Genomic DNA, 26712 nt, shown 5'->3' on the forward strand with positions numbered 1-26712 from the left:
TAATACAGTAAATAGACTGTGACCTAGCAAAAAAAATCGCACCGCATCTGCACTTGCTTGTGGATGCTTGCGATTTTCACGCAACCCCATTCACTTCTATGGGGCCTGCGTTGCGTGAAAAAACGCAGAATATAGAGCATGCTGCGATTTTCACGCAACGCACAAGTGATGCGCTCATGTGAACAGCCCCATAGAAATGAATGGGTCGGTATTCAGTGCGGGTGCGATGCGTTCAACTCACGCATGGCATCCGCGCAGAAAACTCGCCCGTGTGAAAGGGGCCTTTAAGCTGCAGCAGAAGGGACACAGGCCTTGAGCTGCCAGATTGATATAAATCTAGAAGAGCAAGGAATATGGAGATCTCTGGATCCATGTGAGGTCCAGGGCTGGTTCTTGCTTTGTTAGAAAGTGATTTTCATCTCCTATACAATGTCCGCTTTTCATTTTTTACATTCGTCACGGGACAATCCGTTTAAGTAGTCCTACATCTGGAGAGGATGCAGCATAGTCGCTGTAAGGTCAGCTGTGCAATCAATGGTTCAATGGACACGTATAGGATCTGCAGCAGTGTGAACGGCGCAATCTCACAGCCAGGGCCGTCTTTGACACAGGGCAAAAGGGGCAGCTGCCTCTTGAGCGCCGCTGGCCCCTGCCCACAAATTCAATGACATCGAGTGGCATGCCTAGGGAGGGGCGGTCGGCCCCGGGTGTCAGCTACACAGAGGGGTGCTGCCATGTCTGCCTGCGGGCAGCGAACTGTGAGAGAGAGAGCTGAGATTCTCTTAGAAGAAAGGACCTTTGATGACATCATCACCATGTGACCAGTAACATAGCGATATTACTGGTCACATGGCTATGAGGTAATCAAAGGTCCTTTTTCTCTACCAGGAGTGTTGCTGCAGGAGAAGTTTGCCAGAATTGTGGAGCTTTTTTTGTGAAGATTACATCAGGAAAAGGTGAGAGGGCTGTTTTACTAATATACCGTATAGTGGGGGGTGCTGTATACTGTGGAGGGTGCTGTATACTATAGGGTGCTATACTGCATACTGTGGGGTGCTGTATACTATAGGGTGCTATACTGTATACTGTGGGGTGCTGTACTACATACGGTGGGGTGCTGTATACTATAGGGTGCTATACTGCATACTGTGGGGTGCTGTATACTATATGGTGCTATATACTGTGGGGTGTTGTACTACATACGGTGGGGTGCTGTATACTATAGGGTGCTATACTGCATACTGTGGGGTGCTGTACTACATACGGTGGGGTGCTGTATACTATAGGGTGCTATACTGCATACTGTGGGGTGCTGTATACTATAGGGTGCTATATACTGTGGGGTGTTGTACTACATACGGTGGGGTGCTGTATGCTATAGGGTGCTATACTGCATACTGTGGGGTGCTGTATACTATAGGGTGCTATACTGCATACTGTGGGGTGCTGTATACTATAGGGTGCTATATACTATAGGGTGCTATATACTGTGGGGTGTTGTACTACATACGGTGGGGTGCTGTATACTATAGGGTGCTATACTGCATACTGTGGGGTGCTGTATACTATAGGGTGCTATACTGCATACTGTGGGGTGCTGTATACTATAGGGTGCTATACTGCATACTGTGGGGTGCTGTATACTATAGGGTGCTATACTGCATACTGTGGGGTGCACTGCAACGCTAGGGTGAGCCGAGCCCCGGTCTCCTTCCTGAACTGTGGAGCTGTGCCCACTTCCAGCCCAGAGCACTGATCCTGAGCTGCTAGAGTCTTCAGAACTGGAAGTATTCACAGTCATTCACTGTAAGCTATATTATATATATATATATTTATTACTTGTTTGTTTGTTTTTGTGTGTGTTGTGGTGGAGGGCGCGATTGCATGCTAGGGTGTGGGAAGGCGGGATCCAGGGGGCCCAAGTAAATTCTTGCCCAGGGTCCAATCAATATTAAAGACAGCATAAAAAAATATATTAAGACCACTGACGCATACCGCCGTCTGTATCCCAGATAAACCAGGCAATCCAGTCACAAGAGAGAGAACACCAAGCAGCGGTATGGCGGTGCCCGTCACTGTCTGGTACTATGCAAAAAATAAAAAATAAATACGTGCATTACCCTCTTCTGTCCAGATAGCTCATATGTCCTGCACCACCATACCAGTCCGTGTGTCCAGTACTGAAGCTCAGCTCCACTGAAGTGAATGCAATACCACTCGTGACCAGTGGACGGGGTGGCGCTGTTTCTAGAAGTAAGCAGCCATGCTTTTCTAATGCTGCTAAAGTTAGTTTTGTGGCACAAGATCCGAACTCCCCCAAACTTAACTTATGGCTCTAGTTCCAAAAAATCTGCACCATAAACCACATGTGTGAATGCAGTGCTATAGTGTAACCCCAGAACGAGTCAGTCACAGAACGGGCAGACAACAGCGGTAGTGGAGATGCAGCCAACAACAGGTGGTATCACTAGTGAGATGATCCATATGTATACATGATAGGCGGCGCCATGTGACTGCCGCTGATCTCAGGTTTACAGACACTGTGGCCTTTAGAAATAATCCGGGGTATACAGCAGGAATCCTGCCCCCCCACAGGCCGACAGCCGCCATTGTCTACACCTCATCCTGGCTCTCCAGGTCGTTCACCCGCAGGAGCAGGCAAGACACTTAAAACCGCCATATACCTGCTCCTACTACATAACTGCAGGCGGAAAATCTCTGCAAGTTCTCATACAATGCGTTATCTGTTTGCTGTCAGTGAATGAGAACATTTAAACCCCGCCCGACACAATACACCTCAAACTGCTACAATTGTGTCCAGACTTTGTAATTGAAATACTAACCATTTTCAAGATCTCTGCTTGCTGTCACCAAGTGGAAACATTCTTGTTTACAGAGGTTGACCATCTGAAACAGACAACATGATTCTCACCGCTGAAGGTTTGGCACAATCGCATCCAGTCTAGTAGACAATCTTCTGCAACTTTCTAATATCCTTTGTGGTTTATATCCTAACAGTTTTCAAGACACCCGCTTGCTTTTAGTGAGTGGAAACATTCGTACAGACTACACAATTCTCTCAGCTGAAGGTTTGGCACAATCGCATCAAGTCTAGACAATCTTCTGCAACTTTCTAACATTCTTCGGGGTTTAACTCTTAACCATTTTCAAGACGTCTGCTTGCTGTCGGTGAGTGGAAACATTTCCATAAAAGGACGACAACCCACACACGCCAAATGATTCTCACAGCCAATAGTTTGGCACAATGGTATCCAGTCTAGACAATACTTTGTGAGGAAAGCACCTCACAGCTCATCTCTCTCGTGTGGAGAGTGTTTGCTACTATGTATCAGTGCAGCACGAGCGGATCTGTAACCGAGCGCCCCACCGACTACCGGACAACAGCGCTACCTCCACAGCTCCTCCCCTGCCCCCGGCCTGTGTAGCAAACTCTCAGCTGTGACCAGGCCGAGGTGCATAATGTTTTGTGAACCTCTGGATGTAAACAGGAATGTGTTCATTCACTGACAGCAAGCAAAGAGCATGAAAACTGTGAAAAATTGAAACAAATATTAGAAAAATGCAGGACTTTTTGCTGCGTCCAGACAGTTTTTCATAAATCTGACAACTTCAGATCGCCTCGGATGAACACCACAAAATTTTTTTAAAAATCCAAAAATTCAGAACGTCCGGTAATCCAGCGCGAGGAGACTCGTGCCGTGTAATCTGTAACTCACGTCGGCCCTTTTCAAGAGCCCATATGAAGTCACCCAGGTTAAGCCGGGGGGGGGGGGGGGGGGGTCGAGCCATCATGCCAGCCCCAGACTTTATTATGGTCTCCAAATTGGCTTATCGCAATCCCGTTAGTTATAAAGCGCCGGTATATTACGCCGCACGGAACAATCACTACCATTATCCGGCCACCAGCAGAGGTTACAGTCTAATATCCTGACCTGCCGCAGTCCGGTCAACCAATTAACCCTTTATTAGACCAAAAATTCACAAAAGCTCAGCCTCCTTGTCAACAGTCCTTCACAAAAAATGGGAGGCATGTCGCAGACTACAACGTGTAGTCGGGTCATACATGGCAACGTAATTATGCTTATAGATTCCTTAAAGGGTTAAACTGAAAAAAAATAAAAAATAAGTAGTCTTACATTTGTTCAATGAAGACATGGCTAATTAACAACCAAAATGGCCGCCATTACACCTCCTGGGAAGGGTTGACACAAGCTTTCCCCCACTGCTGAAAACCATATTAGATGCGATAAGAACCTGTTCACATTTTGAACTCTGGAAAAGCGGATGGCCCTTGTAGGCCCCATTTACACACAGGAGCCGATCTCTGAAATGGTCTGTGGCCCATAGCAACCAATCACAGCGCAGCTTTCATTTCTCAGGAGCACAACAAGAGATTAAAGCTGCTCTGTGATTGGTTGCTACGGGCAACAGGCACTTTCTCTTTCAGTCAGTTCTGTCTGCGATTGCGTTAAGTTGTTCAGTTTTTTTTTCCGCTCGAGTGCAATGCGTTTTTCACGGCCGTGATTAAAAAAATGAAGGTTTACTAACATCTCTTAGCAACCATCAGTGAAAAACGCATTGCATCCGCACTTGCTTCCGGATGCAATGCGTTTTTTACTGAAGCCCCATTCATTTCTATGGGCCTGGGGCTGCGTGAAAAACGCAGAATATAGAACATGCTGCAATATAGAACATCGTGGACCCATTCACTTGAATGGGTCCGCGATCCCTCCGTTCCGCAAAAAGATAGAACATGCTCTATCTTTTTGCGGTGCGGAGGCACGGAAAAGAACCCCAGGAAGCACTACGTAGTGCTTACGTAGTGCTTCCGTATCTCTGGATTTGCGGACCCATTGAAGTGAATGCGGTCCGCAATACGGCAACGGGCAGCACCCGTTCGTGTGATTGAGCCCCAATACGGTGTGTGAACTAGCCCTTACGCGGTCGGCCATACTTTGTCACCCAGCTTTCCACAGAACAGAAGCCCTTGGACACAAACATCACAGGCCTGAAATCTGCCCCGTGCCCGCAGTACAGACAAGCGAGGGTGGCGACCACCGTGCCAATGGCAGCGCAGCATGAACCGTGTTGGATACAGGCCCCCGGAGAGGATAATCGGGGCCACAGTCACTCCCTACAGAGACAAAGTCATGCAGCGGCTCCCCTAGCAACGGAGCGATGCTCCGGAGAACCACAACAAGGCCGAGAGCGGCAACACAAACATTACGCGCCCCGCCCGAGGAGCACAGGGCTTAATTACAGGCACTAAAGCCGTTGTCAGGGGCTCAGCGGACTGTCTGCTGCAGGGAACCCGAATATAGAGGAGCGGCACGAAGCGTGTCAAAGGGCGTCCTTCACTGATCCACAGAGATCAGCGGCAACGCACCGGCATTAAAGGGGAACACACTATTTAAAAGGGGGTCACATGGAACTCTATAAGCACTAAAGTAAACGGCGCAGAGTTGTAATGCCGAGGATAGCTGTGGCGCCGCAGCGATCTGCCCCCGAGACCGCCAGTAACCAGCCGATTTTGCCATCAGCGACAGCTGCTATGGGAGATGTTAAAGGGGTTGTCCGATGAGACGTTTGGGACGTTGCTTAGCAACAGGCAGCATCCACTGTAGGTGACAGATCTCACGCCTGATGCTGGGCAGAAGATCAGTGGTGTCCAACCTGTGACTCTCAAGACTACAAATCCCAGCATGCCCCAGAAGCCCATGACCATCAGGGCATCCTGGGAGTTGTAATTTTCACACAGCTGTAAGCGTTGTGCGATCCGCAAAATGCAGAGCCACAAAACACAGATACCGGCCGGGTGCATGCCGCCATTTTTTTTTCTACTCCTGCAGAAACTTCCCATCCTTGTCTGCAAAACGGGGAATGGGAAATGTCCTATTTTTTGGGGTCAGCATCCAATCCGTAAAAAACGCAGATTGGATGTGGGCTGAAACTGCGGCCGTGTGCACGAGGCCTCACGTTGTGCTGAAAATAGCGGAGGTCTGAGCAAGAAATCTCATCATCCACAAGCCCGGGCAACGAGACAGCTCCTGCCTGGTGACGGCTGTTTCCCCCCCCGGGCAGTCAGCCGGCACATGACAGCCTGCAGGGGCGTGTTCAGACCGCCAGCCGCCCCGAGCCGTCCCGCACCCAGGACACAAGCAGGTATTCACTGCAAAATAAAAATCTGACATTTCATTGTTCTATCTGTTCCTGGAAAAGCTGGGTGGCAATCAGTGGCAGCCGTCACCCCTGGTCTCAGCTGTGCGCGCTCACTCCCCATATACCGATCCCTGAGACTTCACGGAAAGCTGCGTCACCCAGCTTTCCCAGGCTCCTGAACGATACGGTTGCCTGGTTATTGGTTGTCACCCAGCTTTCCCAGGCTCCTGAACGATACGGTTGCCTGGTTATTGGTTGTCACCCAGCTTTCCCAGGCTCCTGAACGATACGGTTGCCTGGTTATTGGTTGTCACCCAGCTTTCCCAGGCTCCTGAACGATACGGTTGCCTGGTTATTGGTTGTCACCCAGCTTTCCCAGGCTCCTGAACGATACGGTTGCCTGGTTATTGGTTGTCACCCAGCTTTCCCAGGCTCCTGAACGATACGGTTGCCTGGTTATTGGTTGTCACCCAGCTTTCCCAGATAGAGATAGATAGACAAACAAGAAGGGTGAACAGCTGCAGCAACTGAGCGGAGGCTCCGGCCGCGCAATCACCGCCCCCTGGTCAGTGCTGATTGCAAATACCTCCAGGTGTAATTAGGAGTTCAGCCTCATTAGCAGGGGGCGGAGCCTGTGACCACATGCAAAATCCAAAAATCCTGAACCCCCCCCCCCCCCCCCACACCAATTAAATGCCAGGTGCAAGAATCACATCAGTGCCCTGTGTGAAGCATTTAACCAGTTCAGTACCATCCAGGGCACTAGTCAACAAGCGTATAACCAGATCAGTACCAACGGGCATGTAACCAGGTCAGTATCGTCAACGGGCACTAGTCAAGGGACACGTAACCAGGTCTGTACCATCCAGGGCAATAGTCAACAAGCGTATAACCAGATTAGTACCAACCAAGGCACTAGTCAAGGGACACGTAACCAGGTCAGTATCGTCAAGGGGCATGTAACCAGGTCAGTACCAACCAGGGCACTAGTCAAGGGGCATGTAACCAGGTCAGTACCATCCAGGGCACTAGTAAAGGGGCATGTAACCAGGTCAGTACCAACCAGGGCACTAGCAAAACAGGCATGTAACCAGGTCAGTATCATCAACGGGCATGTAACCAGGTCAGTACCAACCAGGGCACTAGTCAAGGGGCAGGTAACCAGGTCAGTACCATCCAGGGCACTAGCCAACGGGCAAGTAACCAGTGCAGTATCGTCAAGGGGCATGTAACCAGGTCAGTACCATCCAGGCACTAGTCAAGGGGCACTTAACCAGGTCAGTGCCCTCCATTAATCATTTAACCAGGGCAGTATCCACAAGGCCAGGTCAGTGCCATCCGCTCTGTGTGGCAGTACAGCAATGCCCTGTTTGCACCAAGAAACACTTAACCAATTCAGTGCCAGTCACTTTTCTGCATGTTAGCTCAGCAATGCCCCCTGCCAGGCAGGTTCTGTGCCCGCTGCGCTGCATTAAACACTTCACTTCCAAAAAAAAAAACATGTACAATCCCAGCAACCAGACAGATGGGCACAGCAGGCACCGGGTCTGCCCTCCTAGTGACCACCCAGAGCAGGCATCTACCAGGAGCCACCCAGAACATGGAGCCTGGTCACCAGGACAGGATGCTACTTACCCCAATAGTCACTGTGTCTGCAGGGCTCTCATTGTGGGGGTGCTGAGGGGCACAGGGAGATGCCAGCTCCCCGAGCTCTGCTCTGATACTGAGAGGTTTGAATGGTTTGGTACAGAAGGGGGAGGGGGAGGGGATGTGACGCGGACAGGCGTCAGATATACACAGAGGCCGGAGAATGGACCAGGCGCCCTCTGGAGGCCGACACTGGTCACTACAGCGCTGGGAAATGCATACAATGTAACAAATGGAACCGTCTCTGAATATTTACAAATATTGATGTTTTTTTATTATGTTACTATTATTATACACATATATTAAAATATAGTGAACAGTGGGGACGGGTACAGATGTGAGTGACAATCTCGGTGCAGCGCTGCCACATAAATGTATAAAATGATTTATATACATTGCATTTTATAAGAGGAGACGTCTATAATCACGTCAGTCTCCCTGCAGACTGATGAACCTTTAGAACTTGTGCAGAAAATCCACCGCATTAGGCCTCATGCACACGACCGTTGTTTTGGTCCGCATCTGAGTCGCAGTTTTTGCGGCTAGGATGCGGACCCATTCACTTCAATGGGGCCGCAAAAGATGCGGACAGCACTCCGTGCGCTGTCCGCATCCGTTGCTCCGTTCGGTGGTCAGCAAAGAACAAGAATAGGCAGCTATATCAATGGCTGTCTGTGCCGTTCTGCAAATTGCGTAACGCACATGGACGCCTTCAGTGTTTTGCGGATCCGCAATTTACGGACCGCAAAACACGCAACGGTCGTGTGCATGAGGCCTTATACAGTAGCAGCAAAGCGGATGAGATTTCACAAAATCTGCACAAATACTGGATTTTAATTCCACAGAATGTCATTTAGGGCTCCTGCACACGACTGAAAAACACGGATACCAGCCGAGTGCCTGCCGCCATGTTTTTTTTTTTCCTGCAGAAATGTCCTATCCTTGTCCACAAAACGTATAAGAATAGGACATGTTCTATTTTTTTTGCGGGCCCGTGGAACGGACTTACGGATGCGGACAGCACACGGCTGTGCTTTCCGCATGTTTTGTAGCCCCATTGAAGTGAATGGGTTTGCATCTGATCCGCAAAAAAATGGATGGGGACAGAACGTATGGCCGTGTGTCCGAGCCCGTATGTTGTGCATTTCTATATCGGATTTCATCCTTTGCAACGCAAGAGCTCGAATTCGCAGCCAATCCTCAGCAAAATCCGAGTCAAAATCCGCATGTAACTCGTACAGATCTTTCTCTCCATTTTACGACTTATGTGGACATAGGGCTCATGCACACGACCGCTACGTGCATTGGGGACCACAACTTGAGTTGTTCCATGATCCATCCGCACCGCAAAAAAATCGAATATGCTTGTGTGAAATTGCCTTTGGGCACACAACATGGCATAGTCATGCCATGGTTGCAATGCAGAGTATTGGGTGGCCATATGAGCCATGCCAGGCTCCAGTAATAAGACTTCACATGGTCATGAAGTTCTGCAGGTGAACAATGAAGACCAACTAGACAATGCGGTCCTAATCAGCACGTCTGTCCAGTACTCGCCCGCAGGGTGGCTTGGCGGCATCCGCAGCAGGAATGTGAATGCATCCAGCAGACAAGATGCAGGGACTCCTGAGGACAATGTAGGTGGGACAGTCAGCCCAGTGCGGCATGATAGGATGTCCTATCTCCATGACTCACCACCAGTGGTGGATATGACTTGCATTCGGTTCTGGGCCAGATATGTGTAAGACTTGGTCATCTCCTGAACATCTGCAAATCATTTATTTAGTAAAGGAAAAACAGTAGCAGAAAATTCTTTATATATTTGATGCCCAATTATTAGGTGATGATGAAAGGGACACCCACACTCATGAGCCCAGGAACAAGGGTGTCTGGCGGCCACCTCATCTCCATTATAGTCCAGCATTAGACAATCCCATTTGGGGGAGACCGTGAAGCATTTACCATTGGGGTCTGTGTCTAACAGGAGGATCACAAATGACCTATTGCTCTTATTGATGATATGTCTCGCGTACAATGATATAATGATTACAATGTAATTAGAGGTGGATGTGGACATGTTCTGCGTAGATACAGGGTGGACCCCAAGTAACCAGCAAATGAAGTGCGAACGAATTTTATAATATGAAATTCGCTCATCTCTAGTAGCCACTAAATTTACTGTCTGTACAGAAATGTATTCACTGGGAAATGGCGAGGAGGATAGATCGAGCCTCGGTAGCCATAAGGCTCCATTCCCACGTCCGCAAATGGGTGCGGACCCATTCATTCTCTATGGGGACGGAATGGATGCGGACAGCACACAGTGTGCTGTCCGACTCCGCAATTACGGAGCGCGGCCCCGATCTTCGGGTCTGCAGCTCCGCAAAAGATAGAACATGTCCTATTCTTGTCCGCAGCTGCGGACAAGAATAGGCATTTCTATAGGGGTGCCGGGCGGTTGTGTTGCGGATCCGCAACACACCACGGACGTGTGAATGGAGCGAAAACTGCAGGTACAGAACATCCCTCTCAGCAAGCTGTGTCTGTAGCTCTAAAGCTGTTGCGACACTACAACTCCCAGCATTCAGAAGTTAGGCCAGACGTGACTGATTAGCTGCAGATTTGCTGTCGCAGATTTTCATGGGGCAAATCCGCAGCGTTGTGCAGTACCAGCAAAGTGGAGGAGAATTTGAAAAATCTGCAACATGTCATGTATACAGCGGATTTCACTCTCTCCATGAAATCTGCCGGCTTTTCCACAGCAAAAACTTTATGTAATGAGTTTGGTTTTGTTGCGGTTTTCCATGTAGTTTGGGGCTGTACCTTTGGGTCCTGTTTGATGCTATACTTTGGGCCCCTGGATGGTACTATGGCCTCTATTTGGTGCTATAGTTTGGGCACTGCTTGGTACTATACTTTGGTCACGGTATAGCCCTACTATGTGGCATTTTCATTTGGGCACTACATGGCCCTATTTTTTAGTCAATGTACAGTATGTCCTTATAATGTGAGCCCCTTTTGACACTATTATTTATGCACTGTATGGTACCATGATTTGAACATTGTATAGCATTATTATTATTTGGGCGACGAAATCTCCCTATTACTTCAGCCTCCGTTATTTATTATTTCTGTCTCCATTCCGCAGCGCACCTTCCAGATTACGGACCTATTCGAATGAATGGGCCTGCATCTGTGATATGGTGCACACATGGCCGAAGCCCGTATATTGCGGTCCAGGCTCGGACTGGCCCACCGGGGAGCCGGTGAATCCCTCGGTGGGCCCCTGATCTATTCAGTAAAGGAGTCTTGTTGAGAGCTTCTCTCTGCACAAGGAAGCGCTGCCACTGTATTCCCCTGCCCCGACCCCTCTTGCTTGAGTTCCCATAAGTATCAGCAGTGTGGTATACAATCTCCATTACTGTGTCAGGGAAAGCAAGTGGCAGGATGACATTACAACTTTCCAGTTTCCACTTGCATCCTGTGTAGTTGCAACAATAAGGCACATCCTCTCCAGTCATGGGCTCCACTGACCAGGCCCCCCATCCTGTTAGCTCGCAGCTTCTCTCTGCTGGACGGCTTTTACACATTGCCTGCCCGCCTACATCTGGGTGCTCTCTGGCTCTGCAGAGCTGGGCTGTATGAAACAAGTGATGGAGGCATCTGTGTGCTACAGTCTGAAAGGCAGGCAGACACTTGCACTTAGTGTGCACTTCTCTCTCACTGACAGTGTGGAGGAGACTGAGCAAATAAGAAACCTATCAGGCTGCAAGCAAGAGGAGAAAGTGTGGGCATTTCCCCAGGCCAGTCCCTAAAGAAAACTAGGTATTTACTGTTAAAAAACAAACAAACTTTAATTTTCAATTTAAAAACTTTGTGACTCTTACAAGGAACTACAGCTCCCAGCATGGAAGAGAGAAGGGAGACGGCACGTGCGCACTGCGCGCGCGCGCAATCTCCTCATCCAGTTGATCAGTCCGACACCCAGCACCGCCACTGATCTGATATTGATGACCTATCCTGTGAATAGGTTATCAATAGAATAAGCCCGGAGAACCTCTTTTTAATGCAAACCACCGTTGCAATGATGCAGGCGCAGCAGTTGTGTCCGCACCATCACTTGCAGGTGCTGGCTATTTCATACTTGACCTTCTGCACTAGAAGGGGTGTCCCCCATAGTGCCAGTGCACGGCCACGCCAAGGTGCAGCCACCAAAAATATGAAGTCCACCAACTATCAGTAAGAAAGTAGATAACCCAAATTAATTTACAGACCGTAGGAACTTGAGGTTTATGGCCACACAGCGGTCAAATCTTGTCTCTAAATGTGCTGTGCAGCGGCTACTACATGGAATACCAGCCTTATGGCTAGGATCATTGATCAAAGAATACTGATTCCGTACCTCCCAAACTTTTGAAAATCAGAGTAGCGCAATTTTTTAACACTAAGCCATGCCTCTTAGTCTGCCCAATGCCTACACCATACATGCCCTATCCAGCCCAGTCCCCTTAGTGCCCCTACATGGTAATTATTCCCTCTTTTGCCCCCACAAAAACAGCACTCTAAGGTCCCTTTCACACGAGCGAGTTTTCTGCGCGGGTGCAATGCGTGACGTGAACTCATAGCACCCGCACTGAATACTGTGCCCCCTCTCAGCAGTGCCCCCCCATACTCCCCTAAGCATTCCCTTATGATCGGAGCAGCTCCCGCGCTCCCCAGCAGGCACGATGCTGTCACACGTACGTTGCGTCTGCTGTCCTTTGTATGAGCACAGTATCATTCCTGCCCGTCAGCGCCATGTATGTGTGACCACACTGTGCCTGCTGGAAAGTGCCGGCGATGGAGTTGAATGGTGAAGCATCGAGCAGACCTAAGGACGCAGAGACCGTTGAGAGCTGGATAGACCTCAGCCACTCCGTGACCTTGGTACAGCCACTAAAATCCAGGACCAGGACAGTTGGGAGTTATTTGATTCTGGCTGTTTAACCCCTCTGATGCCACAGACCAGGGATGTCCAACCTGTGGCCCTGCAAAACTACAACTCCCAGCATGCCTGCACAGCCTACATCTGAAGGGCCGCATGTTGACCGTCCCTGCCACAGACAATAGTGACCATGGCGCCATCAGGAAACACAGATAATAGAACATTTATTGCATGGCAGGAAAAAAAGTTAAAAATTCTAGTTGATTTACTGCTTTTCCTATTCTAACAAAAAAAAGTAATGAAACAAATAATAAATAAATCATTTTGTGTATATATCCCCCAAATAATGCTAAAAAGAACTATAACTTGTCCCACAAATCAACAAGCTGTCAATTAGTAAAATATGAAATAAATTAGACATATTTGGTATTGCCACCAGTTATATAGTTCTTTATTCTGCACAGTAATTATCATTAAAAAGATGAAAAACTATTTCAGAATAAAGGTTAATCAATAAAAGATATCTCCCCCCACATGGTGGCATTGTCTAGTCTAGCACAGCTAAGGGGGGGTTCACACTAGCGTTAGGGATTCCGTTATAACATGCTCCGTCCTAATGGAAGTCTATGGGAATCATAACGGATCCGTCTGGGTCCCGTTATGCTGTTATCCTGTCGACAGGACTTTGTTTTCCATCTTGCATAACGGGAACCAGGCGGATCCGTTATGATTCCCATAGACTTCTATTATGACGGATTAAAAACGGAATGCCTCTAAAGGCTTCCGTTTTGACTTCCGTCTTATGGATCCTGTTATTTTCCGTTATAACCATGTATAACATGGTTATAACGGAAAATAACGGAATCCATAAGACGGAAGTCAAAACGGAAGCCATAACGGAATACATAACGCTGATGTGAGCCCACCCTAAGGCTACTTTCACATCTGTGTTTTCAATTCCGCTATTGAGATCCGTCATAGGATTTCAATAGCGGAAGAAAACGCTCTAGTTTTGTCCCCATTCATTGTCAATGGGGACAAAACTGAACTGAACGAAACGGAGGAGTGCACCAAAATGCATTGCGTTCCGTTTGGTTGCGTCCCCATTGCGGACAGAAAAACAGCGTTCGCGATGTGGTGCGGGGCAAGGCGGATCCGTTCTGACACACAGTGTAACTAAATGGGGACGGATCAGTTTGGATTCCCATAGACTTCAATTGGGACGGAGAACAAACGGAATGTCTTTTTTTAACGGCTTCCGTTTTGCATTCCGTCATAATGCAAGTCTATGGGCAGCAAAACGGATCCGTCCTTCCGTCTTATGGATTCCGTTATTTTCCGTTTTTAACCATGTTATAACGGACTCCATAACGCTAGTGTAAACCCACCCGAAGTCAGTGCGAAAAAAAAAAATATTATGGATCTTGAAATGCTAAAAACAGCACTCTAAAGGCTGAAAAAATGAATTTGCTATATTTGTATACAACTATAGGGTGGGCCCCCAGAGTCAGTTCTACTGGTGGGCCCTAGGCACCCCAGTCCGACACTGGGACCAGCTGTTTGCGGGGCCACAATATGGGCATGGACCGGCTGCTACGGTCATGTGCCTGAGGCCTAATGGGATCATTTTTAAGTCCAGCAGTTAGGCTGGGTTCACACTTGAGCGTTTTACAGCGCGTTCAAACGTGCTGTAAAACGCTCAACACATGAAAACCAATGCTTCCCTATGGCCCTGGTTCTCACTTGAGCGTTTTACAGCGCTGAAAAACGCGCTGTAAAACGCCCTACGCTCAAACAAGTACTTGAGCTTCTTTGGGGCGTTTTGACGCGCGTTTGTGGCCATAGGACATTGCAGTCAATCACACAAACGCGCGTCAAACGCGCGTTTACTATTGCAAAAACCGCTCGTCAAAAACGCGCATCAAAAACGCTCAGGTCTGAACCCAGCCTTAGGCCTCCTGCACACGAACTGTGCTTTCCGTTGTCGTATTGCGGAGCGCATTTGCGGATGCGCAATACACGGGCACCGTTCCGTGTGCATTCCGCATCATGGATGCGGACCCATTCACTTCAATGGGTCCGCAAATCTGGAGATACAGAATTGTGCGAAACGGAAGCACGGAACGGAACCCTACGGGAGCACTACGGAGGGCTTCCGTGGGGTTTCGTCCCGTACTTCCGTTCCGCAAAAAGATAGAACATGTCCTATCTTTTTGCGGAACGGCCGGATCGCGGACCCATTAAAATGAATGGGTCCGCGATCCGTGTGCAGGAGGCCTTAAACACTGTTCATCTGTAACTGAGCCCCTGTTACTATGTCAGACGCTGGGCCCTCCAGAGAGACCATCGATGGACCAGTCTAACCAGCTAATAAAAGGATAGAATAAAGTGCTCTGCCATCTTAAAGGAATGGGACTATAAGCAGTTCTAAGGTTATAACCACACGGTGCAGCCAGGCTGTGATGCGACCGCGCTGTGTCCGAGTTCAGGCTGCAGTGGATTCTAATATAAACTAGTTAGGACCCCACAATGCCGACTGACTAAACGGTGAGAGAGCCGCAACAATGTTGCAGTATGCACCTTAAAATATGATCTGCTTTAGGCCTCATGCACACGACAGTTGTTTTATTCCGTGTCCGTTGTTCCGTTTTTCGTTATTTTCTGCGGACCCATTGACTTTCAATGGGTCCGTTAAACTCGGCTGATGCACCGTTTGTCATCTGTGATCCGTGGTTCCAGTCCGTCCAAAAATATAACCTGTCCTATTTTTTTTTTCACGGAAAACGGTTTGCGGACCCATTCAAGTCAATGGGACACAAGATTGTCGTCCGCGTCAGTTTTTTTACTATAATTTGCATGGCAAACTTGACTTAGACTTTTTTTTACTTTCCTTCATGGCTGGTGATCCTCTAAAAATAAAGGAAGACACACGGAAACAAAAACGGAAACGGATCACAGAACAACGGAACCCCATTTTGCGGAACGGAACACCACAACGGTCGTGTGCATGAGGCCTTAAGCTACTTTCACACCTGCGTTAGGCGCGGATCCGTCTGGTATCTGCACAGACGGAGCTGCACCGATAATGCAAACACTTGTATCCGTTCAGAACGGATCCGTTCGCATTATTCTTAAAAAAAAAAAAGTCTAAGTCAAAACGGATCCATCCTGACTTACATTAAAAGTCAATGGGGGACGGATCCGTTTTCAATTGCACCATATTGTGTCAGTGAAAACGGATCCGTCCTGACTTACATTGTAAGTCAGGACGGATCCGTTTGGCTCCGCATCGCCAGGCGGACACTAAAACACTGCAAGCAGCATTTTGGTGTCCGCATCCAGAGCGGAATGGAGGCGGAACGGAGCCAAACTGATGCATTCTGAACGGATCCTTATCCAGTCAGAATGCATTGGGGCTGAACTGATCCGTTTTGAACCGTTTGTGAAATCCCTAAAACGGATCTCGCAAACGGAATTCAAAACGCCAGTGTGAACTCGGCCTTCGCTGCAGCTTCCTGGCATTGAGTGATGAACTTCGCTGCCTACTAATGTGGCAATGTGCTTTCTCTGGTGCATCTCATGGGGCAGCTTGTGATGGCATCGCAGCTTTTCTCCGGATGATGAATGTTCTCCAGGAGACTCTGAGCCCATTAAGACAGAAACATATGGATTCCCGCAGAACAATACGAAAGGAGCGTCTGGGATTGATGCCGCCGTGAACATCGTGTTCAAAAATCCACAAAACACTTGTATGTCTGAAGTACAACATATGGCCACTTTCTGGGATATTTGCATTGACAAAGCAGGGCAATTAATTGCAGCACCCAGGAGGGGAAGCGTTGTGTCGGGGCTTGAGGCGATGAGACAAAGTGTATAATATAATAAAACACAGTCCGATATTGTCTTATTAAAGGGGTTGTCCTGGAGTAGAAAAAAACATGGCACCACGCCTGACCACGGGTTATGTCTGGTACTGCAGCTCAGCTTCAATCACTTCAATGGTCATCTGCAATACCAGACACAACCCGTAAACAGGTGTGGCGCTGTTTTGTTTTTTTTGTTTTTTAAGAAAGCAGCCATGTTTTTCTAATCTTGGAGCAACCCCTACAAAATTCTGGGCAGTAGAGAAAAATTGCTACAGGGGGGTCAAGTGCAAAATCTGTCCCAAGCCTCCAATGTATGTCGCGGGGGCATTGCTATAGGACAGGGATCAGCAACCTTCGGCACTCCAGCTGCTGTGAAACTACAACTCCCAGCATGCACACATAATCGACTGTTTTTGTAACTCCCATAGAAGTGAAATGAGGATTCTGGGAGTTGTAGTTTCCGAACAGCTGGAGTGCCAAAAGTTGCTGATCCCTATACTATGGGAGATGTAGAGGTTGTGTTTGTACTTGGGCACTGGAGCCGGAGGGGGCCCAAAAGGTCCAGTTGCTCCTTATGAGGAGACCTCCGCTATAAATGCCCCCTCCCCCATTGTACACTGCTGCCATTCTTGGATTTTCCCAGCAAACGTTCCGACAGACAGGACGCCGGCTAAAATCAAGGTCACGGGCAGATTATGAACACACGATGTCGGCGGCATTCTCCCATCATTATCCCGTCCTGCAGATCCGCCGGCAGCGACAAAGCAGCTTTATACAGCGGGTTTGTAGAGCCGATACATTAGGGCAGGCATGCTCAACCTGCGGCCCTCCAGCTGTTGCAAAACTACAACTCCCAGCATGCCTGGACAGCCTACAGCTATCAGCCTACAGCAGGGCATTGTGGGAGTTGTAGTTTTACAACAGCTGGAGGGCCGCAGGTTGAGCATGCCTGCATTAGGGAATTGCTTGAATGACAATTCCAGACTTCATGCGCATGACCGTGCCCGTATTGCAGGCCACAAACAGCCGGTCCGCAATATACAGGCACTGGCCGTGAATATACGGTGTGGTGCAGAACGGAGGCACGGATTGGAAGCCCACGGATGCACTGCGGAGTGTTTCCGTGGCTTTTCTGTCCGTCCGTGCATGCTCTACTCTTTTGCACTGCGGAACCATTGGATGCAGATCGTGTACCCCATTCAAGTGCTTGGGTCCACATCATCCGCAAATGGTGGGCACACGCTTGGTGCCCGTACATTGTGGACCGCACTTTGCGATGCACAGCACGGGCATTGCCGGCACACGTTTATCTGTATGAGCTGAAAAAATTCCTATAGACAACCCACTGACGACTGCATCTAGTTGGAGGACCGTTGACTTGAAGTCGTACTTTGAAGCTTCTGGGCGCCAATACAAAATCTGCAACAGGCCCCCATTTATAATAACGGCGTATTCTTATGGGGGCCTTTCAGGTACCAGTGCCACCTCTGCACCACCTAAAGCTATGCCCCTGGGCAGCTTACCACCCGTGGTCCACCCCCAGCTCACACTATAGGCTCTCTGCTGCCATCTAATGGCAATCTGTAAAAACACGTGGGAAGTTTTATGTTCATCAGGGGGACAGTAAAAGGGTTACAAGAAACTTTGGGTGCCTGACGGGGTGCAGTACCCTTCGTTTCCCTTCCCCCAAACATACTGCTGGGTGTGAGTGGAGCTCTGTCTCAGGCGGCTCTATTACAACAGCATTTTTAAGGTCCATATTACAGTTGCAACAGCCAGACCCCTATGGATGCTGTAACCATAAAATGTAGCCCTATTATGGCTGCCTGAAATACAAGGCAGGTAATTAACCTGTGTAACCGGCATATGCTGCAGGTTGAAGCTTCTGGTGCTGTTGTTTTATAATCCTAGTTAATTGGCATGTCTTTTGCCCCCTGGGTGAAACCTCTTCATCTCCATGTCACTGGGGGTAACCAATGCAAAATCTGTAACATAAACCCTATAACCCCCCCCCATTGATGGCACTGGTCTCCTCACTAGGACAGAGGACCTTTGGGGTCTGTGTGTGAGTCTGCGCCCCCAATAGTTAGACCCCACTATTAGTAATGCCCCTCTGCTGTGCCAAGTCTAGAGAATACCGAGCACCAGGGGAACCGCTGCCCAATCCTCTGCGTTACCGCATTGTAATTCACTAAGAAGCAGAGAAAAGACCAGTTCGAGACTTATACCGGATAATAATCCCGTTACGTGTCCTGCTAATGCACTGAGATATTTCTTCTGATGGACGCTCATCTGAAAATTGTATCCGCAGTGAATGAGAAGAACTATAGGCGGATTAGCCGCTTTCGGCTTATATTGTAACCCCGCATGAACCAGCGGTTTTACTCCGAGGGGAACCAAGACTCATCCCCTAACAACCAGACTGGAGAGGACTGGTCTGCAATGTATGCCTCAGGGGCAGGAGGGAGACTACAACCCCCAGCTGGCCGTGACAGCACTGGGCTGCTAGGACATGATGGGAGTTATAGCACCCCCACCTGCTGAAGAACCACAGACTGTCAGGGTCATGCCAAGGGTCATGCCACTACTGGTTTCTTGCATTACCTGGTGTGAGACCTAGATGGCAGCACAGTATTTTAGGTGGCGAGGTCACGGACAGTGGCATAGAATAATACAAAAATCACTAAATCGATCACATCGTATTGCTAGTGATGGCATTAAAATTGATGTAGCCGTTTGGGGTTCAGTAAAGTCCCAGGTTGTGACTTAATCCATATGACATTTAGGTAGACTTCCCCTTCAACTGGACTGTCCATGGTTACAAAAAAAAGTGTATAAGCTATATAAAATGACAAGTGTATGAGATATATAAAATACCCAACGAACCTCATAGAAATCAGTGGAGACTGAGTGCTTGTTATTGAAAGAAGTCCTAACTCCCGTGCGAACAGATCCGTGCTGGTGTTTGAATCCGGTATCCATGTGTGATGTGTTCCTGAGACTTACATCTATATATTTTATATTCCATGCACAACTACTCCTATCAGCCTCCCCCATCCTCTGTACACCAGATTAAGGGCTCATGCCCACGAACGTAAAGGCTCCGTGCGGTCCGCAATGCACGGGCACGACCGTCGAGCAGCAGTTTGCGGATCGCAGACCCATTCACTTGAATGGGGTCCGCGATCCGCATCCGTCAGTCCGCACTGCAAAAAAGTAGTCTGTGTTGCTTCCGTGGGGTTCCGATCCGTGCCTCAGTTCCGCATCTCCATGATTTCGGACATATTGAAGTGAATGGGTCCGCGATCTGTGGTGTGGGGTGAACACGGCCGATGCCCGTGTATTGCGGACCCCCTGTATGCGGCCCGCAACACGGCTACGGCCGGGCAACGTTCATGTGCATGAGCCCTTAATCAAAGAATATCTTGTATTGCGTTTCTATAGTAACCAGGTGTGAAGAATTTTCCCATAGAGAACACTGATACATTGTATACAACTTCAGATCTATTTGCTACAATCTATTGTTCTCTGTTGTTAGCCAGTTCAGTTTAGGAAGAGGCTGATTGTGTTCAATAGGATGACTGAGAGGAAGTGCCAAAAGGTCCTAGCTGAGCCCCCCACCAGTCTGTTATTAAAGGGGTGGGCATCAGGGCGGTATTTAGAGTTTGTGCTGCTCGTGGCACATTTAGTGCTCATGCCCCCTATTAGTTCAGATATAGCTGCCTACTGACTTGAGGGTATACAGTATCTAAACTAAAGGATGTTGACCACCGACCTCATCTGTGAGGGGCCCGTCTAAAAATGCCTCCATGTTTACCAGCCTGAGCACAAACAAATTGAACATTGCTTATCTGAATGGCCACCTTTAGGCCCCTTTCACACGAGCGAACGCATAGCAGCGCCCGCACTGTATCCTGACCCATTAATTTCAATCAGTCTGTGTACATGAGGTTTTTTTTTTTTTTTTTCCTGCATCAGTTCTGCGTTGCGTGACAAATGAAGCATGTTCTATATTCTGCGTTTTTCTCGCAGCCCTGGCCCCATAGAAGTGAATGGGGCTTTAGTTAAAAAACGCTTTGCACTCGTGCAGAAAAAACTGAACGCAATCGCAGACAAAACTGACTGAACTTGCTTGCAAAATGGTGCGAGTTTCACTGAACGTATCCAGAGCCGATCCGTCACGCTCGTGTGAAAGGGGCCTTACTTTGTGACTGCTGCGTTGTTGTTTTTTATACTGAGGAGTTTTACTATTTTCATGTCATTGTGTGGATCTTGGGTGGTCGGTCTGCTGTGTGACAGGCAGAGAAATCCTCTATGCTGGTTGGCAATGGCTTCTATACTGGCCTCACATTTCTCCTCATCTGGCTGCTCTGATGTCTCCTCATCTGGCTGCTCTGATGTCTCCTCATCTGGCTGCTCTGATTTCTCCTCATCTGGCTGCTCTGATGTCTCCTTATTTACTTTTGTTAACTGCAGCAGCAAGTCAGGGGATTTAACCTTTACACTGCTTTCCTGAAGAGATTATCCGATATCTAAAATATCCCCCCCACTGCCCGGGCCCCTTGTATGGATTATACTTACCAGCTCCCCGGCGCCTGCATCTCCCCAGATACCTGCACGGCCGACACTGCATCTCAAGGGGGCTCGTCGCGGCCTGCTATTGGCTGCTCCCCCCGTCACCGGATGTTTTGATCCGAGCGATGAGGAGAGGCAGCGGCGGCCGTGCAGGTATCTGGGGAGATGCAGGCGCCGGGGAGCTGGCAAGTATACTCCATACAAGGGGCCCGGGCATTGGGGGGGATATTTTAGATATCGGATAATCTCTTCAGGAAAGCAGTGTAAGGCCTCATGCACACGACCGTTGTTGTGTTTCGTTCCCCAAAATGGGGTTCCGTTGTTCCGTGATCCGTTTCCGTTTTTGTTTCCGTGTGTCTTCCTTTATTCTTGGAGGATCACCAGATATGAAGGAAAGTAAAAAAAAAGTCTAAGTCAAGTTTGCCATGCAAATGATAGGAAAAAAAACGGACGCGGATGCGGATGACAATCTTGTGTGCCTCCGCGTTTTTTCACGGTCCCATTGACTTGAATGGGTCCGCGAACCGTTTTCCGTGAAAAAAATAGGACAGGTTATATTTTTTGGACGGACTGGAACCACGGATCACGGACGCGGATGACAAACGGTGCATTAGCCGAGTTTTCAACGGACCCATTGAAAGTAAATGGGTCCGCAGAAAATCACGAAAAAATGGAACAACGGACACGGAATAAAACAACAATCGTGTGCATGAGGCCTAAGGGTTAAATCCCCTGACTTGCTGCTGCAGTTAACAGCGGCGGCCGTGCAGGGATCTGGAGCGACGCAGGTGCTGGGGAGCAGGTAAATATAATCCATATAAGGGGGGATATTTTAGGTATCGGATAACTTCTTTAAGGTGAGATAAGCAATATAAATCATTAGTTTTGTCTATGAAGTGCCCCCTCCCTCCTGATGACCCAGGAATGTGCCTTGTTGTAAATACGGACCTGGTGGGGGTATAAACTACATTTATTACCTATCCAACTGAGACCGACTGACTTGTACTGCTGATGTGTTTGGCTAGCAGAGAACATTGATACATTGTAACAAACCAGCCTTGTAAACATAAGAACAGATTCTTCTGAAGGATGCTTCCATTCACTGATGGTAAGCAGAGATTTTGAAGAACTGAAATAGCGGTGGCACATTTTATATCTGAAGCCTCCCTGGTAAATCTGGCTTGTTTTTCTATTGTCATCTGATAATCCAGAATATTTAGTAATAATAGATATTATGTAATTGCTTTCTAGGCGATTTCCTTAGCAGCACGCCCTGGTCTTTAGGACCCTGGTCGTATTAACCGTGATCTGATTGTGACACTTGTAATTACTGAGGAAGTGAAGATATCGCTTCTCCTTTGACCTAGTGACTGTTTGTTCATCAGTCCCCTGACACAAAGGAACGCAAGACAGACCGAAGAAGAATGAAAAGAAGGGACCCATCCCAGAAAGGGGGCTCCGGACCCCAGGTCAAGGCCGACAGCCCCAAGATAACCAAGTCTAAGCTCCGGTGAGTGAGTTTCTCATGTGCTGACGACAGCCCATCACTATCAGCCACTCACTGACTTGTACTTTGTTCTGTGCCATGGTCTCTGCCGCCTGCATGTGACACAGGAAGAGCAGGAGCCGCTCGGGGGGTGGGCGACGCAGGAATTGGGTAAGGAAGGGGATTCAGGGGGCAACACATACACCTAGAAGCACGCATGCTTTATACATAGTCAGAGCTTCACTATAATGGGCACATATAGTATACCACAATACTGTGCACAAAGCTAATGTCTCCATACCGTACTCCTAAATAACACTGCCATATAGTACACATAACGAACGTGACTATACAGTACTCAGAAATAACACTACCACAGAATTCTAATAATGTCATGATACAGTGTACATATAGTATACTGCTATACTGTGCACAAAACGATGCCTCCATACCGTACTTATACATAGCCATACTGTAAGGACTCTGACTAGACAGTTTTCATAAATAATGCTGCCATACGGTACAAATGTCAACATACAATGTACTCCTAAATAATACAGCACACATAACTAATGCTACCATACAGTAGTCATGAATAATGCTGCCATATGGAGCACATAATTAATACCACCATACCATACTCTTGAATAACACTGCCATACTATAGAAATAATGTCGCCATTCAGTATACAAATGACATGTTTATGTATAACAACCTAAATGCCACCAATAATAGAGACGCGATAGGCAGCAAAATCCCCCCGCTGAACATGGCCAGGGGAGTACTCCCTGCACACAGTATTACCAAACCACCCGAGCGCCCACTGCAGAGAGTGCCAGGTGACTGCCAGCAGAGTGCTCCCTATTAACACCCTTATTGCCCCCATATATAATAGTTCCTGCACAGTATAGCGGTACAATCTTTGGTTGTCTTGGGCAGTAAAGTGGTTAATGGAAGCATCCCTGGTGGTCTAGGGTGATGAAGGGGTTTTAATTTATTTAAATAGATCCCAAATGATTAATGTGGATTCATTATGTAATATATCTGTATAGGGGTCAAAGCTCCCTCCAAGGAGTAACATTAACCACTTATGGCTTTATAAAGATCCCATTGAAGTCTATAGAGGCAGTACAAATGGATATGTTTTCAGCGCTGCCCTTGCTGTAATCGATTCCCCCATAACCCACCACATCTTGTGTGCGCCCCCTAGATCCATTAGCCATCATTGAGGTAATCGCAGAATAAGCAATTCCCTTACAAAGCTTTCGATTGACCCCATCACATGACCCTCATTGTGACACTTCGGGAGACTGAAGACATCTTGGCCTTCATGTCACGTGACTGTCAGATGTTCTTCAAGAAGAGTCTATTTTGGTTTCTTCAGCAGTCCAGGGTTGCATCATGTTCCCATCAGATATTTCCCTGAAATAACCTTTATACCAGATCTCCATGTTCTGACGTCTTGCTGAGCCCGTGCAGCCAAACTGAACAAGTAGAGCTGCAGTGTAAAGCATGGAGGATGGAAAGAGCAGCAGTCCGAGTCTCTGATGAAACAGGTGGCAGTTTTCAGGCTTCCACAGGCCCTAACGGACAATGCAGCTAAGCTGGAGTCCCGATCATGCCTGTCGAGTATCATCCATAGCTGGTGACTTCCATACAATCTTTAGGCCTGCAGCCTGGCCATAGACCCTAAAGGGAGATGTCCCGGTGGGCTGATGTCCAGGGGGCCACCCGAGCCCCCCTCACAGCCACCGCCCAGGTACATAACAATCTGAGACACTCAGAAATAATTAACGTAGGAGGATTTCATGCCCCTGGCCGGCCTCTACAGTGGGGTTCAGGAGCCGCCTATATCAGTCCTCGGGGCGGTGATACAGCTGAATACTGCAATGCAGGTGGCAGTATTTTGTACTGCACTATGGTATTTGGTTCTGCTGGGGTGGTATTTGTACTGCACTATGGTATTTGGTTCTGCTGGGGCGGTATTTGTACTGCACTATGGTATTTGGTTCTGCTGGGGTGGTATTTGTACTGCACTATGGTATTTGGTTCTGCTGGGGTGGTATTTGTACTGCACTATGGTATGAGGTTCTGCTGCGGTGGTATTTGTACTGCACTATGGTATTTGGTTCTGCTGGGGTGGTATTTGTACTGCACTATGGTAATTGGTTCTGCTGGGGTGGTATTTGTACTGCACTATGGTATTTGGTTCTGCTGGGGTGGTATTTGTACTGCACTATGGTAATTGGTTCTGCTGGGGTGGTATTTGTACTGCACTATGGTATTTGGTTCTGCTGGGGTGGTATTTGTACTGCACTATGGTATTTGGTTCTGCTGGGGTGGTATTTGTACTGCACTATGGTATTTGGTTCTGCTGGGGTGGTATTTGTACTGCACTATGGTATTTGGTTCTGCTGCGGTGGTATTTGTACTGCACTATGGTATTTGGTTCTGCTGGGGTGGTATTTGTACTGCACTATGGTATTTGGTTCTGCTGGGGTGGTATTTGTACTGCACTATGGTATGAGGTTCTGCTGCGGTGGTATTTGTACTGCACTATGGTATTTGGTTCTGCTGCGGTGGTATTTGTACTGCACTATGGTATTTGGTTCTGCTGCGGTGGTATTTGTACTGCACTATGGTATGAGGTTCTGCTGCGGTGGTATTTGTACTGCACTATGGTATTTGGTTCTGCTGCGGTGGTATTTGTACTGCACTATGGTATTTGGTTCTGCTGCGGTGGTATTTGTACTGCACTATGGTATGAGGTTCTGCTGCGGTGGTATTTGTACTGCACTATGGTATTTGGTTCTGCTGGGGCGGTATTTGAACTGCACTATGGTATTTGGTTCTGCTGGGGCGGTATTTGTACTGCACTATGGTATTTGGCTCTGCTGCGGTGGTATTTGTACTGCATTATGGTATTTGGTTCTGCTGGGGCGGTATTTGTACTGCACTATGGTATTGTTGGTCCCATCTACTTGTGTTGTCCCACCTTCTGTCAGTTTGGACCCGCCAACAGCACGGGGGCCTCCTTTTAGTCTTTTTTTTTTTTTCCAGAGCCACTTTAAGTTTCCAGTCCGCCCCTGGCAGCTGCACATCCCCCATGGCACATAGGTTGGTATAGCTGATTGCACAGTGCTATGTAATAATCCTAATATCTGCACATTTATTTTCCAGCCGTTCTTCTTCTCGGGGGTTGTCCTACCTAAAGTCGTGTGTGATAATCCTCGGCGCCATTTACATATGTGTCCCGTTTATCATTAGACTGTTTCCCGCACTGGTGGGCAAGCTGGTTTACTTGAACATGGGTAAGTACCACACCCAGTAAGTTACACGCTCCAGTGGCAGAGCACGGGCTGCACCAGACATCTGTACTCTGCATACAGCAGGGAGTAGTAAGTAAGCAGCGGAGTCCTCTCCTGAATAACAGAAACTGGACGGATCCGTTACGCAGCCCATAGACTTCTATTATGACGGAATGCCTCTAAAGGTCTTCCGTTATGCATTCCGTCATAGAATTACGTTATGGTCCGTGGTAACGGAATCCATAACGCAATTCTGCTTTTACCACCAAATAAAGCGCAAACGAATTTCAAAATATGAAATTCGCTCATCTCTAGTTGTAGGGTCAATACAGCGGAAGTGGTGGCTACAGAACCAACAGTCAGGACCTGGGCACTCCGGAGCGCACGTCTCATTGTACCGATGACATGTTTATTGTCTTCACAGTAAAAGTTCCGCTGTTCGTGGACCTAAAGAATCCAGGAGAAGTCGTGAACCACACAGTGAACTTCTATCTGACTTCAGAAGAAGGAATAACTCTAGGAATCTGGTGAGTGATGGGGCAGAACATTGCTAGATTACCAGATTATCTATCTATCGTGTCTATCATCCATCTATCTGTACGTCTGTCTGTACGTTTGTCTTTCTATCCTATCTCTTCTCTCTCATATCTATATTATATCTATCTATCATCTATCTACTGCACTCCTCAACATTGAAACTGCAACCCCAAGAAGAAAACGTCTTG

General features: G+C 48.0%; 2 protein-coding genes across 3 annotated transcripts in view; one reads left to right on the forward strand and one right to left on the reverse strand.

Moving 5' to 3' along the window:
* Window positions 1-7923, reverse strand: part of NIN (ninein) — an 87783-nt gene extending 79860 nt beyond the window's left edge. The window contains exon 1 of the mRNA XM_040412205.1: window positions 7816-7923. The gene's annotated coding sequence lies outside the window, so the exon portion shown is untranslated. The remainder of the gene's footprint in view (window positions 1-7815) is intronic.
* ABHD12B (abhydrolase domain containing 12B) overlaps window positions 1-26712 on the forward strand; it is a 46892-nt gene that overhangs the window by 124 nt on the left and 20056 nt on the right. For both annotated transcript variants that reach the window (XR_005774860.1, XM_040412209.1), the window contains exons 2-4: window positions 22560-22702; window positions 25860-25990; window positions 26412-26514. Coding sequence is in view for 1 of the 2 variants with exons in the window: in XM_040412209.1 (XP_040268143.1) it covers window positions 22617-22702; window positions 25860-25990; window positions 26412-26514 (320 nt within the window). In the remaining variant the exon portion in view is untranslated. The remainder of the gene's footprint in view (window positions 1-22559; window positions 22703-25859; window positions 25991-26411; window positions 26515-26712) is intronic.

The sequence above is a fragment of the Bufo bufo genome, chromosome 11, assembly GCF_905171765.1.
Source record: "Bufo bufo chromosome 11, aBufBuf1.1, whole genome shotgun sequence".
Lineage (NCBI taxonomy): Eukaryota > Metazoa > Chordata > Amphibia > Anura > Bufonidae > Bufo > Bufo bufo.